This window comes from Podarcis tiliguerta, assembly GCF_965153285.1.
Source record: "Podarcis tiliguerta genome assembly, chromosome: 7".
In the NCBI taxonomy this organism is placed as follows: domain Eukaryota; kingdom Metazoa; phylum Chordata; class Lepidosauria; order Squamata; family Lacertidae; genus Podarcis; species Podarcis tiliguerta.
Window position 1 is genome coordinate 72,728,111 of NC_139540.1, and position 19,690 is coordinate 72,747,800.

The 19,690-nt window shown below is 41.4% G+C and overlaps 1 protein-coding gene and 1 long non-coding RNA gene across 6 annotated transcripts in view; both read left to right on the forward strand.

Annotated features, from left to right (window-relative positions):
* Positions 1-19,690, forward strand: part of CDH18 (cadherin 18) — a 621,618-nt gene that overhangs the window by 484,196 nt on the left and 117,732 nt on the right. For all 5 annotated transcript variants that reach the window (XM_083449423.1, XM_083449420.1, XM_083449424.1 and 2 more), the window contains one exon: positions 15,602-15,721. In XM_083449423.1, the coding sequence (XP_083305549.1) occupies positions 15,602-15,721 (120 nt within the window). The remainder of the gene's footprint in view (positions 1-15,601; positions 15,722-19,690) is intronic.
* LOC310681766 lies at positions 15,731-18,408 on the forward strand. Its single transcript, XR_014513598.1, has 2 exons — positions 15,731-16,245; positions 16,332-18,408. It is a non-coding gene; the product is annotated as an uncharacterized lncRNA (long non-coding RNA).

A 19,690-nucleotide genomic window follows, 5' to 3' on the forward strand; every position in this document is an offset into this window, starting at 1 on the left:
AAAGCTGTAGGGGAAAAGAATGCTAGTTTTGTGGGGGATGTGTGTTATATTAAAGACCCATCCTTCTCTATTAATAAGTTCCTCACTTTTAATTTCACTCATGATTCCCTTCTGCCTTTTCAGCCCGTCATTATCTGCTTAGTAAGGAGATTGTTAAAGAGCACATCAATGTCATTCTCAAAATCAAGAGCCTTTTTGTGCAACCACTTCTTTCCCTTCTTATCAGCAGGAGGTGTGAGCCACTTGTTCTTTTCCTTTTTCAGACTCCAAAAGCACCACTTTTTGAAGTTTTCTTCCTTTTAAGACAGAATATATGGATCAGAAAGTTGGGTGCAATCCTTTCAGGGATACTTCGCCGGATTTACGCAGCCTTGAAAAATCAGTCAAAAGTTAACGTTAAAAACGTTGTCTGGCTTATGTCAAATGAGATTAAGAACTTGACTTCATTCATTCCTAACCTGCTCAATCCCTATGGATCCTGGCAGGTTGCATCTAAATCTACAGGCTGGGAATTCAGTGGAAGTGTGCCCATTCTTGGACAATAGGGTATAAAAATATAATAAGTATCTTATTAGATCAGATTGAATGTAAATCTAGTCTGGTTGCCTACCTGCTCCTTTACCATAGGTCAGTGGTAGATCCCATTGTTTGCATGAAAGAGGTCCTAGATTCAGTCCATGCTAATAATAATAATAATAATAATAATAATACATAAATGCATAAATAATTTTATTAATTGTACCCCACCCATCTGACTTGGTTGGATACAATTTGTGCCTGACAGCTTGGAGAGCCATTGCCAATCAGTATAGTATAGGATAGGATAGGATAGGATAGGATAGGATAGGATAGGATAGGATATGTGGGGCTTGCTGTCAGTGCCATTCAGCGAATGGGCTACTTTGTCAATTTACAATAGCATAATTGGCACAATCATGGGACGCGGGTGGCACTGTGGGTTAAAGCCTCTGTGCCTAGGACTTGCCGATCGAAAGTTCGGCGGTTCGAATCCCCGCGGCGGGGTGCGCTCCCGTCTCTCGGTCCCAGCGCCTACCAACCTAGCAGTTCGAAAGCACCCTTGGGTGCAAGTAGATAAATAGGGACCACTTACTAGCGGGAAGGTAAACGGCGTTCCGTGTGCTGTGCTGGCTTGCCAGATGCAGCCTGTCATGCTGGCCACGTGACCAGGAAGTGTCTCCGGACAGCGCTGGCTCTCGGCCTATAGAGTGAGATGAGCGCACAACCCTAGAGTCTGGCAAGACTGGCCCGAACGGGCAGGGGTACCTTTACCTTTACCTTTAATTGGCACAATTAAAACAGCAAAGTAAAGGCTTTCATTCCAGTGTTTAAAAATATAGCACCCTCTCAGTAGTATTTTAAAGTGTGAACCGTTAAAATGCTCCCCAAATCCCCATTAATCCAAATGGAAAAGAATTGCACTCAAATACATACTGCTTCTCCTGATGGCAATTCTAATTTGCATTTCTTCTTCTTCTTCAGTTTAATGTTAAAATATTCACTGTTGCCCATAGCAAAAATGCTTTGTGGTAAATATTAAAGCATGTGTTTTCTTAGTGGATTGTTGAAAGCCTTGACAGGAGTTTTGGCACAATCCATCAAGTTTCTGGGTATTGTATTCATTTAAACTTTCTTGAGGCAGCCCTGCAAGCACCGTTAAAAGTATAGGAGTTTATTTTGCATTCAGTGGGTTTACACTTATTATCAGGACTGCTTGTAGGTATTCTGTGATACTGCATGGTTCCCTAAAATCAGCTACCTCAAGTTTTATTTTATTTTTAAAAAACAGCAATTTTCTAGTGCTTAATAGTTATGCCAAGTATGTTTGCATGTATATGGGAAATGCCTCCAATGAATGAGATGTCCAGTGGAGGTGTTATTTCAATGCCCTGCATAATAGCTCTTTGCCTCGCCCATGTAATTTTGCAAAAGTAGAATAGAAAATGCCAAGTGACTGCATACAATTGCAGAATGTACTGAGCTGGAAGCCATCCAAATTTACTAAAATTGGACAAAGTACATTATATTTTTCAGATGTAGAGTTTTTAGATGGTCTGGGTACAGACTTTTTAACAGCCCTACCTATTGTTAATCACCATTAAAAATGTCATGTCTTAAGAAGAGAAGAGTTTGGATTTGATATCCCGCCTTTCACTCCCTTTAAGGAGTCTCAAAGCGGCTAACATTCTCCTTTCCCTTCCTCCCCCACAACAAACACTCTGTGAGGTGAGTGGGGCTGAGAGACTTCAAAGAAGTGTGACTGGCCCAAGGTCACCCAGCAGCTGCATGTGGAGGAGCGGAGACGCGAACCCAGTTCCCCAGATTACGAGACTACCGCTCTTAACCCCTACACCACACTAAGCCAAGTCCTCTGCTCTTGCAGTGGAAGCAGGCAGAGCTGAGAAGGATCGGGCAAAAGAGCCTGTCGAAGACAAATTCTTACTACCACCAAACAAATACGGGTGTTCCCTAACAACAAGCCCTGGTTAAACAGGGATGTGTATTTGCTGTTAAAGGCAAGAAATGCTGCTTTTCACTCTGGTGATGCGCAACAGTATAGAGAAGCCAGAGCCAAACTGAAAAAGGGCATTAAGAACGCCAAAGCTATGTACTGCCGGAGGATCGAAAAACATTTTGAGAGCTCCGATCCTCGTCGAGTATGGCAAGGCCTGCGACAAATTACAGGGCAAAATATTAAAAACGAACTGGCTAGCAGCAGTGCGCACTTAGCTGATCAACTGAATCAATTTTTTAGTCGCTTAGAGGTGGGAACTGGAACTACTGACACTACAGCATTGGCTACCAGCACATCATCAGAAGCTACTACTGATAGACAACCATTTTTACTACAGACCTCTGATGTACAACGTGCCTTTCGGTGCATTAACATTAGGAAGGCAGCTGGACCGGATGGAATCACAGGACGGGTAATTAGGGACTGCGCTGCAGAATTAGCTGGTGTATTTACGGACATTTTTAATCTATCCCTGTTGCAGGGTTCTGTCCCTACCTGTCTGAAGACATCGATTATAGTGCCAGTCCCCAAGCAGTCAGTGGTGGTATCTCTCAATGACTATAGACCAATAGCCCTAACATCTGTCGTTATGAAATGTTTCGAGAGATTGGTGCTAGATCATATTAAGGCTGGTCTTCCATCCACTCTAGACCCGTTCCAGTTTGCATACAGAAGAAATAGATCTACTGATGATGCTATTTCCATCGTTGTCCACACTGTACTGAGTCATTTAGAACGACAGGGAACCTACGCAAGGCTGTTGTTTGTGGACTACAGTTCTGCCTTCAATACAATTTTGCCAGACAGGTTATTTCTTAAAATGATCAATTTGGGTATACATCAGAAGATCTGTCTGTGGGTAAGGAATTTCCTGACTGACAGGCCGCAGACAGTGAGAATGGGACCTTACTATTCTTCTACTCTAGTATTAGGCACAGGAGCTCCTCAGGGATGTGTGCTAAGTCCCTTTCTCTATTCCCTGTACACATCTGATTGTACCCCACTGTATAAGTCCAACACAATCATCAAATTTGCGGATGATACAACAGTGGTGGGGCTCATTAGTGAGAACGATGAGACTGCTTACAGGAAAGAAGTACAGGGGTTAATTCAATGGTGTAAAGAAAACAATCTTATGCTTAACACCAAAAAAACCAAAGAACTCATAGTTGATTTTAGGAGAAAGAAAAGTGTATTTTTACCATTGCACATAAATGGCGAGGAGGTGGAGAGGGTTGGTAGTTTTAAATACCTGGGCATTTATATCTCTGAGGACCTCTCATGGACTGCAAATATTAACATGGTTGTGAGGAAGGTGCAGGGGAGGCTGTATTTCCTGAGAATGCTCAGGGGACTGAATCTATCTCAGCACCTACTCCTGTCCTATTATCACAGTACCATCGAGAGTGTCTTGACCTATAGTATATTATCGTGGTATGGAAGCAGCTCTGAAACGGATAAAAAAGCTTTACTGAGAATAACAAAAATTGCCCAGAATGTTATAGGGCTCCAGCTACCAACCCTGGATGAGATCTTCACGTCTCGCACTTTGAAGAAGTCACACAATATCCTGAGAGATCCCACCCATCCTGCTCACAACTTCTTTGAACTGTTGCCTTCGGGCAGAAGATATAGGACAATGAAAACACGAACCACACGCCTTCTGAATAGTTTCTATCCAAGAGCTCTGATTGCACTAAATAATGATCTCAGGGCCAGTTGTAAGAAATAGCAAGCAGGGAGTAGGAAGGAATGAGATAGGGTTTAGGTCATGATATGCTTTTAATAGGTCATGTTATATTCTGGATTATGTATGTTTTATAGATTATGTCTGAATGGGATGAGAGTGTTGGAGGTACGTGCAAATGTGTATGTGAAGCCGGTCTTTGGGTGGGTGTTTGATTTTCGTTGTTGTGTATACTGTGTATATACGGACAATGACAAATAAATAAATTTCAATTTCAATTATTATTCTTGGAATAAGAAGCTTAGGACTAGGCGTCCCAAAGCTGAGATCTCATTCACTCTGAATAAAGATGGAGGACCTCCTTCCTGGTTTGGAGCAGGGTGGACATGCCCTAAGAGGTGATTCATATCCCCCAGAGGCCCCTGGTGCTGTCTGTAAGTCATGTAAAGCAAGTTGACCAGCTGTCAAGCTATGGGTCTTGACAGTCTCATTGAACTTGCAAGCAAGAGCTTGTGCCACAGCATCAGTTAATGTGGCATCTAGTCCAAGTCCACAAATGATGACATCACACATATAATTCATCCCCCCCCCACACACTAATTGTTAATCTGGTGATCTAATCAGTATCAGCACACACACTGCAGAATCCTGGACAATGCACTAACACTCATGGGATCCCAGTCAAGGTTTGATCCTGCTTAGTAGCAACCCAATGGACCAAGGAGTAAAACTTACACACATTGACCAAAAACCACAGACTCCTGAATGTAACTGCAACAAATTACTTGGTTTATTGAAATACAAAGCTTGATGGAAATGAAAAACTGAAAAGATACAAAATGGGATTGTGAATGATGAAGAATCTACACCGAAAATGGAAAATAGAGAATTGAATAGATCAGAATTAATACAAAGTCAGGTATAATATGTTTAAATGATTAGTAATTGGCTTGGGAGCCAGCCAGAGTGGCTGGGGAAACCCAGCCAGATGGGTGGGGTATTAATAATAATAATAATAATAATAATAATAATAATAATAATAGGATTTGCATGTGGCTAAACAAATGTCGAGCATTGACAAATCAGTCACATAACTCCTATCTCCCTCCAGCCCATCTAGTTGTGAAATGAGTTCCTAGCAAAATAGAGCAATAAAAATTCAAAGTTACGAAACGTAGAGCAGCAGACTAGATCCTGTAGTACTCCTTAATATATGCAAAATGAACAAAACGAGGCAGATAGCAGGAAAGGAAAAGCCCAACCACCTACCTAGGAAGAACTACCCATTTCTATAAATCAGCAACAGGGGGTTGGACATTTCCATTAATTTTCCCCATCAATTTTCTTATTATATATATTTTATATATATATATATAATTTTTATTAACAGGCCAATCATATCACATTGTTCAAATCACATTAATTCCAGATTATACAGCCAAATTTTAAATTTTTTGGGGGTACCCATATATCAAGCTCCGCACGAGTCCAAATTCCAGATGACTCCAGACATCACTTATTCGCTGCTTTTGTTCGACAGTTCCATCCAGTTCGATTCGGATAGACGTTTATTACCTTCTTTCTCTTCTTGTTGTTATCATTTATTCCTTTCTTTGCGATCTCTGATAATTTTCACAAACAGATTGAAAGATTTGGTGTCACTGTGTGGGTTTTGTAGTCTTCCAAACTCATATTATTCAGGAACAGCCTCTGTTAGATACTTCCATAAACAAAATTAATCTTCGGTCTGTCCATTATTATTCCTCAGGCTGGCCCGGTAAATCAAATAAATTAATTAGGGGGCTCTGTCAGGTCAAACTTGCATTCCAGCATTCCTTCTCTTTCGCACCGTCCTGATACTCCTCCCCATAATCTTCTTCTCCGACCAGCCTGTCTTGGCGAGACGCCATTTCTTTTTAACTGCGTCATAGAAATTTTCCTCCTTCTCACCATTCGATCTTCTCTTGTTGTATTATATTTCCTCCCACACAAATCTTAAAGTTCTGTTTATGAATTATTAAAACGTGACGATCTTATTTCTTCCTGGGGTGGAGGGTATTATTATCACATCATGCAAGAAAAATAGGAAGAGTTTTTCCCTCCACCCCCCCTTCATTCCAGCCATACATTCTCATAGTGGTAGTTCAGCAAAAGATTTACTTATCCATCCGTCACTCCCGGTCACAGAGATCCATTAATCAGCAGTCCTTATCGTCGAGTTTCACTTGATATATGTGCTTCAGCCTTCCAAATCTATTATTTCCAATTAGTTCCAATTATAATTCCAAGCTGAAGCAACCAGCACGCGCTGATTGGAATCGGCGTCGGGAAGATCTGACTCCACCGAGGGCTTGTGCCAAGTGTTCAGCACCCCCATCTCTCGAATCAGGGGGTGCATTGTAAACACCGCTGGCAGGGCAGCCCCCCCCATACCCTTGGGGGGGGGAGGAAGGCTGCCTACTTCCCATAGCAGCCCCTTAATACCTCGTATGGGTCAGAGAGATGTTATTGTCAGCCATCTTCCAACGCGCCACCTAGTGGCCCCCCTCAATTTTCTTATTATATTGGTGGACCCACATAAACACGGACTGTGAATTACAATAATCCACCCATGAGGGGAGAAAATGAAAGATGCGGACCTTGTTGTAGACATGGTTTTACACAAAGGGATGGTGGACACACTTTCAGCCTCAGTTTGCCAAAACATTTCATGCTCCCACTTTGTTTAGATCACATGGCTGCTTCTCTACCATCCTAATCAGATTTCCAAGGTCTTCTCTGTAAGCTTCTATGGAAAGCACTCGGGTTCAAGCAACTTCCACAGGAAAAACACAAACATGACATAGTCTATTTTAATCCATCATGGCAACTCTGTTATGTGCATAAAACATACCATAGCTTTTTGGTGTGATGTAGGCCTAGCAGCGTCCAGATTAAAACTATTATTTCAAAACAAACTCTCAACAGCTGTGCTGTTTTGCCAGTGCAGTGTTGTGCTTGGGGCTAGAGCAGGAGCTAGCAAATGGAGGTCTCAGACCAAATTCAGCCTCATATAGGAATGGGCTTTGTGGCAACCAATAAACAAAGAAAGTTGCAGATGAATCATGTGTGTAACAATTGGACTTGGTGGCAAGACAGTTGGGGGAATGGGAATTAGTCCAGTTCTTCCCAATTCCATCTCAAAGTGGTCCTGATGGAATTAGTTGCTGACGAAGACCACCAGAAACTACCAAAAAACCCACTTCTGGCCCAGTGCTACCTCCATATAAGGCAAAGGGTAAAGGGGACCCCTGACCATTAGGTCCAGTCGTGACTGACTCTGGGGTTGCAGTGCTCATCTCACTTTACTGGCCGTGGGGGCTGGCGAACAGCTTCCAGGTCATGTGGCCAGCATGACTAAGCTGCTTCTGGCGAACCAGAGCAGCACACGGAAACGCCGTTTACCTTCCCGCCGGAGCAGTACCTATTTATCTACTAGCATTTTGATGTGCTTTCGAACTGCTAGGTTGGCAGGAGCAGGGACTGAGCAACGAGAACTCACCCCGTCGCGGGGATTCGAACCGCTGGCCTTCTGATCAGCAAGTCCTAGGCTCTGTGGTTTGACCCACAGCACCACCCGTGTCCCTTCGCTACCTCCATGTACATCTCTTAAAACTCATTTGCATTAGAGCTGTGAAAGTGCATTTCTGAAGTGTGAGTGTCCTCATATTTGTTAGCTTGTTTATATACTGCAATAGTTTAAAGACACTAACCTGGAGCCAAGTTCAACAAGGCACTTGTAAAATATAGTGCTGAAAAAGCTTGAATATATTTGTGATGTTTATTTTATTTTTTATGTTGTATTATGGCGAATAGCTACCTTCAAACTAAGATTTGAAACTCTGTGAGGCTGGGTGGGTAATAATGACATTTGAAAGGCTAACTACCAGATTTAAATTAAGATTTTTATTGATTTGTGCTTAATGCTGGTTGTTGTTTTTTACAACAGTTTTAATATATCTGCCTTCCCCATCATTGCTCTATTTTGTGATGATGTGAAAGTTTAAGCCTAAATTTGAATTGATTGTGCTTAAACCAGTTCATGGGAGGAAATGATTTAAGTGCAATAGAACAATTACAATAATGCATAATAAAACTCTAACACAATGCGATTTAGCATTGGCCATTCAACAGTGGACAATTCACTTAAAATGTATCAAAAGTTTTAAATGAGCATAAAGCATACCAATAGGTCAATTATCAATATCCAATATTAATATCATCAACAGTATGCTCACTTGAAGCAATCCAGTTCATATTAAGAGACCTAATAATATGATAGCTCATGTACATCGGGCTGGCAGCAAAAGGTTAAAATTAACAAAATTACCTTAAGCAGAAGCCTCCATTAGGTGTACTATCACTACACACAAACTACATACAAACTCCTTCTTAGCGGTCAGTCCCTTAGAAGTGCTCATCGAGTCTCCTTTAGTGTTCACCTTAGATCCCTTGCAACAGATCATATGAACAATGTTCTATTTCACTTCTAAAATTTGGAAGTTTGACTCTTAAAATTTGGAAGTTTGATAGGGGTTTTTTGGGAGGAGGGTGTCAGATGGGTGCCTTCTGCGATTGGGTAGAAGTGCTTGATGTCTGATTTCGCACATTTCATACAGCTTGAATCTGAAACTTTTTTTCTGTGCAGCTTTGTATCTGAAACTTGTTTTCTGTGTGGTTGAAGTGAGGTATGTATGCACAGATGAAAGAGGCATATTTTCTCCCTGAAAATCTGCTAATATAATTCATAGATAATGGATTCAAAAATGGAAATGTGGCTATTGGGCTGTAATAAGAAAACATTATGGTTTAAAATAATCTGCAGTCTCTTTAATATTTTGCTTTTTTAGTTAATTAAAGGGACTATAGGCATAAGATCCACATACAATATACTTATTTATTTTTAATTATATTCCCCCTTCATTACATACACATTCAAAACTAAAAGGAACAGAGTAGCCCCCCCCCAAAAAAAAAAAAATGAAGGGGGAATCTGTAGATTTCTGGAATGCAAACTCATAATTTTTATGCAATTATCTCGCAACTTGATTCCATGCACTATTTATTGTTTTGTTGACAATATTCACTGCCTGCATAAAACAAAATTAAAGTTGTATTGTGTTGACGACTCCTTTAAACTAAAAGAGAGGGAAGGAGGGAGGGTGGCAGAGAAAAAAACAGCCTTATGTGGGTAGTCAGATGTTTGGAGATTTCATATAGCTCTCTCTCCCCCCCCCCTTTCTTTTTTCACTCCTTAGAGTGTTAAAGGAGTGTTGCCTGTTCAACGTTGATCCATTTGAGAATTTAACAGTGCACCAAAAGGATGGCAAGTCATGCATACAAATTTGCATTCTCAGCAGACATTTGCCTTTTTTTATTTTATTAAACTGCCTCATTAAACATTAAAGATTTGTCTGCAGAGACGCAGATTGAAGTCTTTCCTTTTCAGCTTCTCATTGGCATATAACTTGCAAAATTCCAATGCTAAAGCAGTGGTGAGAAAGAACTAGCATAAAGCTATGGGTGTTTTCAACATCAACATAATCTGAAATAAATAGGTAGGAATGGACAAACCTATTTCTGCTCCACGTCACATTTCATATATTCACCCTTAATTATGTTCTGTCCTATTTCTGAATTAATCTGCAGTTAAAAAGAGAAATGGGTACACCACTTTGCATTTAAATATGCATGTGGACATATATACTTTCTCAAAATATACATTGGAACATTGTTGTTGTTGTTTAGTTGTTTAGTCGTGTCCGACTCTTCGTGATCCCACCAACCAGAGCACGCCAGGCACTTCTGTCTTCCACTGCCTCCCACAGTTTGGTCAAACTCATGCTGGTAGCTTCGAGAACACTATCCAACCATCTCGTCCTCTGTTGTCTCCTTCTCCTTGTGCCCTCCATCTTTCCCAACATCAGGGTCTTTTCCAGGGAGTCTTCTCTTCTCATGAGGTGGCCCAAGTATTGGAGCCTCAGCTTCACAATCTGTCCTTCCAGTGAGCACTCAGGGCTGATTTCCTTAAGAAGGGAGAGGTTTGATCTTCTCGCAGTCCATGGGACTCTCAAGAGTCTCCTCCAGCACCATAATTCAAAAGCATCAATTCTTTGGCGATCAGCCTTCTTTATGGTCCAGCTTTCACTTCCATACATCGCTACTGGGAAAACCAAAGCTTTTACTATACGGACCTTTGTTGGCAAGGTGATGTCTCTACTTGGGGAACTGCAAAAGCTGGTGGGTGACAAAAGTCCAACATGCACATTAGTCTAGGAGGTACAGATCAGGTCAGTTCTTTTTGGAATTTGTGAAAATTGCATTACTCAAGCAACCCTAGAAATTGACTAGGGCAGGAGGAAAACATGGGACTGATTTTAAATTTGTTTCATGGAATACTGTTCTTTTTTGCTGAGAGCACAGTATCAAGGCTTCCACCATGCTGGGTGCCTAACAGTGCCCTAAGCTACTACACAACTATCGCTGGCCTCCACACTTCCAATTGAGGCACGAAGAGGACCAGACCCTGTGTGCTGTATCTAGTCCTTCCTAGAATAAGAGAGACAATAAGCACTATGGGGAATGTCGTATGTACCATTTGCCACCTCTTGAAAGGAGACTGGTAACTGTGAAGCTACTTAGATGTGGCACAAGACAGAAGAAGAGACTAGGACAGGCTTTCTCCTCCGTGTTCATTATTCTTGAATACTGCTTTTCCCTCCCAAATACAGAGCTTCCACACCCTGTATTTTGCCAGGTCTTATGTTTTAAGCCCCAGTTCAACCTTGAAATACATTGGACATGCTTCCCACTCCCCCAGGTGAACATTTGCAGGGCAACTCCTGCACAGGTTTGGTTTCATGTGAAGGAGATCACTGGAGATTAAATGTGTTCATGTAATAAATTGGGCATAGCTGGAGAAAGATAGCATAGCACTCCTGAAAGGAGAATATCCACTGTCTCAGCAGAGCTCAAAGAGAGATGCCAAAAAGTGCTTTCCTGAGTGCAAAACTAGCTTTCTTCCTTCCTTTCTTTCTTTCTTTCTTTCTTTCTTTCTTTCTTTCTTGGTTGCTGCTCCAAAATGCTCCTGATCTTCTTGCTTGCACAAAGTATATTCAACCATCACTTTTCATATTATTCTTTCCCAAATCTCCTCTTGCCTCCTTGAGGTGTCTCAAGCTATTGTGCACTATTTATTTATAATTTTATTAACAATAGATGTGGCCGGCAACACTGCCACTGATTGTGAATCTTAAGCACCCATTCTGGGTTCATTAACCACTTTCTGTACAAACTGAGACTCCTACACAGGAATAATATCACCATGCCAATATCAGTCAGTAGTAAAGAGCAGTAAATAGCTGTTGTTGTTGTTTAGTCGTTTTGTGGTGTCCGACTCTTCGTGACCCCATGGACCTGAGCACACCAGGCACTCCTGTCTTCCACCGCCTCCTGCAGTTTGGTCAAACTCATGTTCGTAGCTTCGAGAACACTGTCCAACCATCTTGTCCTCTGTCGTCCCCTTCTCCTTGTGCCCTCCATCTTTCCCAACATCAGGGTCTTTTCCAGGGAGTCTTCTCATACTTATTTTAATCCCAGTCAATCCACACATACCTTGCCATGGACAAAGTTTGCTTGCATTTCACGTTTAGCTCCAAAACAGTCCTGAGCCCTCTGATGGAGCCTTCAGCCTTGGCCTCTCTTTTCTAAAAATTAAGTATGGAGTTCATATTACCCAATCTTCAGTTTCTAAAAAGCACATAGGGGATTAATTTGGAGTGTTAATTGTACACTGAATAATTTAAGCCTCTGTGCATACAGGGAGAAAAGAACTGATTTTAAAAGATGTACCACAAGGCTACCAAATATTAGAGATGTGTGAAATCTTTCAGAGGCTTTCAGGGGAAATTTCAAGTTGCATTTGGGCAGTTGTATTCAGTCCCTACTATCCCTGCCTTGCGACTCAAAATTCTGCTTCCTTAGAAGGGCTAAGAAACTGCCCAGTGACAATATGTTCAGGAAAGCAGAGGAGATGGTGTTCAGCAAGGGATTCCACACTTACTTCAACCTACTGCTCCCAAGTAAAAGGTGCTTAGAGCTGTAATGATTTTACAAGAGGGATGAGTTTATGTTGTTGTCTTGTTGGGTTGTAAAACCATACCTTGGTTTTCGAACAGTTTAGTTCTCGAACGTTTTGGCTCCCGAACACCGCAAATTTGGAAGTGACTGTTCCGGTTTGCGGACTATTTTTGGAAGCCGAACGTCTGACGGGGCTTCCGATTGGCTTCAGGAGCTTCCTGCAGCCAATCAGAAGCCATGCTTTAGTTTCCGAAAGTTTTGGAAGTCAAACGGAGTTCTGGAATGGTTTCTGTTGAACTTCCAAGGTACGATTGTATATGTAAAAAAGGTGAACCATACTGGGGTAAAGGCATCCTCTTTTGTTTGTCCCTGTGTTAGTTTCAATTTGTTGGTTAGGTTTTCTAGTAGGGCTGTTTCCCATACACTTTGGTAACAGTGGTCCACGTTTACTCCTGACAGGTCTCTCCAGTGTCTAGTTAAGATGCTCCTGGCTGCTGAGAGAAGGCGGCTTATGAGTTCTTTGTAGTGTGAGTGTATGTTGTTGTCTTGGAATATATTCAATAGGGCCAGTTCTACACATACACTAAGCAAAAGAATGAAAAATTACTACCCCTTTTTTCTTTCCACCCCTCTCTCCCCCACAACCTCACAATGTCTATGACAGCAGTGTCTCACACTGAATGTAACTATGAATTGAAAACAGAGACGTTGTATGTAGCCTTGTTAATTATGAAAATTCTTTAATGAACACACACATACAACAAGGATGAGGAACCTGTGGGCTTTCAGATTTTGGATTACAACTCACATATTCCTGACCATTGCCCATGCAAGCTGACAGTGGCGTGAGTTCAACAACTTCTGGAGGGCCACAGATAATTGATTCCTGCTTTACAATGTAATGACCAATCTCAGCTACATATTAAAATCTTGGATTTCTCTGATCAGCACTCACTTGCTTCCTCCCTAGAGACATTTAAAAATAGCTTCTCCGTGTGAACCAGGCCAGGTCAACTGCAAAGCAGGTACAACTTTTGTAACTATCTTCCTGCTTTGCTTTGTTATATTTCTCCCCTGAAGGGAGAGGGGAGATCCCAGACTATCCCTGAAGGACACTGGACTCAACCACCACAGATTTGCAACTATTGGCCTTGACACCAAACTTATTGGTGGGGTGGGGAGTTAAAGGGGGGAAATGGTTGGTTCAATGTGAATGATTTTTGGATCAGAGGGAGGTTGAGGTTTTGTTCACTTTTGTTTATGTTTTTAACTATTGACTCAGAGTATTGCTTTATTATTTGAGTCTTTTGATGGATGTTAAGTTATATGAAATATTAATGTATCATATGATTTCCCCAACTCCCCCCTCCCCCCGGTAATATGTCTTCTTCTTTGGCGATCACTCATAGCAGAGTAAGATTGTCTTCCATAAACACGGTTTTAACAATGAGTGCGTAAGTGACTGTGGAGGCCAATTCTGGATCCACATGTCCTTCCACAGTGGAGACATTGCTTTCTGGGTGGGAGCTGATCATGGTGTGGATCTGCCAAGTGTGCCTTCCTCCTAGCACATTTCTCCCTTGCGTCCTGAGTTCAAATGTCTTCAAAGCCCATAACACCTTTGGTAAAGGCTGTTCGCAGGCCAGTGTTTCTCAGTTGTCAGTGTTTATATTACATTCTCTCTCTCTCTCTCACTCTCTCTCTTTCTTTCTGTCTCTCTGTGTGATACACACAGAGATAGATGTAGACACACACACACACATATACACACACCCCGCATTTTCTGGGGGTATGCAGGGGGTTTGCATACCCCTAAACATTTTGTGAATCTAACGGGAAAAGAAACTAAAAAAATTATTTTTTTAAAGTTTCTTCTCTAGCTTGGTGAATTGTCAGTTCCATTGCTACCCCCAATGGCGGCCTCATTTGCTGTCACAGTGTTTCCTGAGTCTCAGATGGAAGTGAGCGTTTAATGTGTGAAGTAGGAGTTGGAATCTATCATGGTGATTGGTCAGTTTGACCTCCAATGGTGGCTTCATTTCCTTTTCTGGTGATTTTCTTGAATCAAAATGAGAGTACCCCTAAACATGTGTGTGTGTGTGAGAGAGAGAGAGAGAGAGAGAGAGAGAGAGAACACACAGAGAGACATACATACAGTATATATATGCTGTAAGTTGCTTGGAGACTTTTGGGTAACAAGTGACTAATAAGTCTGATAAATGAAATGTAATTACCTCTCCAGACAATGAGATGTTTCTAATCTGTCCTAAATACACTTTCTCTGAAGTAGCTTCTCTTGATTTTGATGGAATTAACTTTCATTTAAACACTCTTAAGATTACAGCCTCACTTTAATTTCCAGTTTATGAGTCAGGTGTCATTTGTATGTGAAAAGCGCCCTTTCTTTGGGTAACTACAGGGAGCTAACTGTGGGCGGCAGGATGTATGCAAGTTTTTTAGCTTCTCTAAAGTACCTTTTCTAGAGCTTCTGTGTGGAAACAATTGTGTGTGTTTCAGTATTAATGCATGTATCTTACAATAAGCACAACTCACCCATATCAGCTGGGATCCTTCTAGTCATGGTAGAAAGTTACAGCCCATAACATGAATACCAAGTTCCAAGGGACGCCACTTTCGAAGCCCTACAGAGCATAGATGCCAATGAGAAGCCTATGCCTGGTTTGCGATATCAATCTTCGGCAGAAAACCACTATGTTGAGCTCCTGAGCACTTTGTTATCAAGAAAGCCAGTAGTCAAACAAAAGAGAGTTATTGGGCAGGATCTAGTTGTCTTTAGGGATGCAGGTGGCACTGTGGTCTAAACTACTGAGCCTAGGGCTTGCCGATCAGAAGGTCGGTGGTTCGAATCCCCGCGACGGGGTGAGCTCCCGTTTCTTGGTCCCAGCTCCTGCCAACCTAGCAGTTCAAAAGCACATCAAAATGCAAGTAGATAAATAGGTACCACTCTGGTGGGAAGGTAAACGGTGTTTCTGTGTGCTGCTCTGGTTTCGCCAGAAGCGGTTTAGTCATGCTGACCACATGACCTGGAAAAACTGTCTGCGGACAAACGCCAGCTTCCTCAGCCTGTAAAGCAAGATGAGTGCCGCAATCCTGGAGCTGTTCACGACTGAACTGCCAGGGGTCCTTTACCTTTAGTTGTCTTGAGGAAAATGTTACAAAGGGCGCTGCTAAAAAGCAGATATTGCATTTTCATTGGAATGTTGATATATGTCAACTAAATCGTGTTTTCTTGGATATCATAGGTACCTCAGTCCTTCAGGTGACAGCTACAGATGCTGATGACCCCACCTATGGAAACAGCGCTCGGGTCGTGTACAGTATTCTTCAGGGACAGCCATATTTCTCTGTTGACCCTAAAACAGGTTAGTACACCCGTTCCACTGTGAGTGACATATCTACAGGCATATTTTAGGAGGTTCTCTCCTCCCCATATTCAGTTAAAAGGCATAAACAATATGTGCTGTTACGTTATTATCACTATTAATATAAATATACCCTGCCCGTCTAAAAAAACTACAGAAAGGTGGCTTACACAAAATGGATACAATAAAAAAAAAGATTTAAGACTTCCGCTTAAAAACAATCTAAGAAGAAAAATCGAAAGCAGTTATAAAGAAAGTCGTCAAACAAATGCCACGGAAAGTCTCAATGCACGACATGAGCACAATAGCACAATAGGCAGTTGCAGTTACTGTAACTTACTGTTATTTCTTAGTGTGGCTATTGCTTTAAGTAGCTTTTTCATGGTCATTAATGGTGCTACTGTTTTAAGAAAATGTCTAGGTACTTACTCTGGTTCCTATCCCTGCATGAATAACCAGAGGCAATTCTCCTTCCCACATTTTCCTCGGATGACCCACAGGCAAGGGCGGAGGAAGGGGGTGCAGTGGCTGTGGTCCACCCTGGGTGTCACCACTGGGAGGGGTGACACAATGCCAGGTGGCACTCACTGTGGGTCCTGCAGCATGCCAGAGCCACCACGTCTCTCCTGCGATAGACACGGTGGCTTGGGTATGTACAGGCTCCACGCTGCCCAAACGGTCTGGCCGCTGCCTCCCCCCCAGCTGTAGGGTGGCTGAGTGGGGGGAGGAAGGCAGACTCTGGAGGCCCCACAGTGTGCCCCGCTACTATGGGCGGTCCGCCCCGCCCCTGGGTGCACCACCCCACGCACTCAAGCGGCTTCCTCCACCACTGCCCACAGCTTTGTTTAGAAAACCTCTTCCCTCTTTTTGAGGTTCACTTTCCCTCAGACAGCTTCCAGGCATTTCTGATGTCTTCACCAGACGTGTTCAATCTGGCCAAGAACTCATTGTTTCCTCTTGTCAACTGACACCTGCTATCTCATTGGCCTTCACTTCCCCCCTTCCTCCTCAAATGCTGCTGGAGTCTTCAACATCTATCTCATAGATCTTCTATGACTTCAGCTTCCAGGTTGACTCAACACCTCCAGATTCTCTCTCTATGTTCTTCTCAAATCCCTCACTAAATCTCTTCATGGTCCACCAAGGACTGCACCAAACAGTGCTGTGTCTGGCCTTATATTCCCTTCAGGCCAATCAACTGCTTTCTGATGGACCAATTGGTTTCTGATGGACCAATAAGTCTGAATGGAATATTCATTAAATGACCAATCATAAAGTGACCCTTTGGATAATTCTGCATGTACATAAATGGAGAAGTATCACAGGTACATTGATATCTCCTTAGCAACAGAGAGCAACTGTGACCGTTGAACTGCTACTTGGCATACTGTTGGAGAACTCCTGTAATGTCTATGTCTTCTCTGGCTCTAGCCTGGAGTGAAAGAGAAGGCTTTTCTTATTCAGTTAAGAAAAGCCTCTGCCTCTCAGATAGTGTTTACATCACAACAAAGTTCTTATGTTTAAAATTTGCCTCATAAAAAACATGGTTTGTTTACGGTGGCGTATTTTAGCTTTGTTTTTGAGCAACCTTCTGAATTTGAAGGTTGCTTATTGTGAACTGAATTTATGAAAACAAGTCTTTCGAACTACTTGAATTCTAAGCAGTGTTGTTATAATATAAATGTTGATCCTCTATCCATGTGAAGAATATATTTCAGTTGTTGGTGCATTATCCGTAGAAGTTTGCTTTCTGGTTCTTGGAGAGTATCCTTTTTTGTGCCTATATATTTTCTGTAAGGTGATTAACATCCAACTCCTTACATCCATAGGGGCTTCCACTTTCATTCGATAAAGAGAGATATTCCTAGTATGCTTGGGGATTGCCCCTTATATGAACAGAGAATTCTCTTGCCACTCATAGAGCATTCTGTATATATCACAGGTGCTAAAGAACAATATTTATTCTCTTGGCCTAAGAGTTCACCTGTTGCCATCTACAGTAATGGAAAAGCATTGTATAGCATTACCTGTGATCTGCAGCATAATGTTTAGGGTGTGATCTGTTTCTTGTTCTGCTTGTTCTGTCCCACGTATGCTAAAATTGGAGTTAAATGTATAAGGTTGTTTCCGAAGCATCTGTGCTGAATGTGAATGATCTTGCACTTTTCGATTGTAAAAACACATATAGTCGGGTTTTTTAATGTTCTTCCTGTGGAATGCTGGATTCAAGGTCTGTGTTGATGGACACCTGGGCTTGATACCTTTAAACATTTGAAGGGGATGTTTCTCAGTGTTTGTTTGTTTGTTTGTTTGTGCAAGTAATTGGAGAGCTACTGCTAATGAACATAAATGTTGCTAATATTTCCTAGCACCAAGAGCCACTCCTAAGGACAGTTTGGGAGCCACTGGCTCTTTCCTGGTTTTTATTATTATTATTATTTATGACAAACAAAGGTGGTCTTATCCATTGCTTCCCAACCTATTTTTTTACGCCCACATGAGGACACTGAAGGTAATGAGTGAATAGACAAAAATCTACAGAAAGGATATGCTGAGCAGAAGTGCTCAGTAAGAGAACAAAAATTGGTTGCATTTTATTGTGACTTTTATTCTTCATGTGCTCCTGAAAACTGGTTACATTTCTATGCTGTGTGCTATGAAAAATCCAATAAAGTATATCACCTTCAGTGTATCATCTTTGTGCTTCTCAACTTGGGTTCTTTAGGCCCAACTCTGCCTCTTAAATTTGGGGGCTATGTTTCCGTTTTCTGTGAAGTCTAAGGAAAACTATTGTATGCGATCTTTTTGAAATGAGTTTTTTTTTAAATGTCACAGTTGTGTTTGGAAAATTGTTGTTTCTATGAGTGTTAGAATATTGCAATTACATTTCTGAGAAGTACATTTCCATATTGTATAGTGAAGGAACTTAAAGCATTAATCAAGGGCCCTCATGACTTATTTAGATGGAGAGTTTTCTCTCCTTGAGATCAATATAGTCTTTCTTTGAACACCAGAAACTTGCCTGCTGTTTGATTATTGACATTTTACACTGTTTAAAATGCCATATTCTTCTTTTCACTCTCAAATGTGAAATTGTATCTTCAAAATTACACTAGGCTTACAGCTCCATTAGTCACTAAAATATTGCTGTTCAGCAAAAAAATGAATGGAACTGTTATTTTTGATGGGAAAAATGAATGGTTTTGAAATTATATGTGGCAAGCACATTCAACAACATGTTCCAGTAAAACGATTCTGTAGGGCATGTTTGGGCATGAAGTAAAATGGCACTGTATTGATGGGTGTTTGTTCTCATTGATAGAGAAATGTGTCACTTATAAACTTTGCGCTGTCCTCTGTATTATTTTACTTTATATTTACTTTTTTTTCGTAATACTGATTCATAAGATGAACAAACTGAGTCATACCTGTTGGGGTGGAAAAATAAGGAATGCACAAATGAATCATTTGAACATAAAAAATACAAACTATGATGGCAGCAGAGACATGCTTTAAGTAGGCAAAACTATCCCTCCAGCTTCATTTTCCACTCAGCCCATTGTTGTCAAATTGCATTTTTTTCACTTTTGGTTTTTCCAAATCACTCATAGATTTTGGATTACATTTTTGAAAGTACATGCAGATGAGTATATTTGCATGTTTTATTCATATAGCCACGGTTGCTTTAGCATTGTGCTCTTTCTACCCTTCCTCACTTGCTCCACTTTTCATTGTCTTTTTGATGGCCTCCTCAGATATTCACTGTTTTGGTCCAAGGGCTCTGGGCAGAAATTTTAAAGACTTCTGGCAGCTGCTGCAGTACCTGAGTTAGCTTAGAAGGTCAAAGCCCCAAGAAAGAAACGATTATTTCCTCTGAAACAAATTCAAGAGTTGGAGCATATGTTGCATGCAACATGCAATTTGCATTTGATAGAAATCAATAATTGTACTGTAAAAGCACTTTGTTTT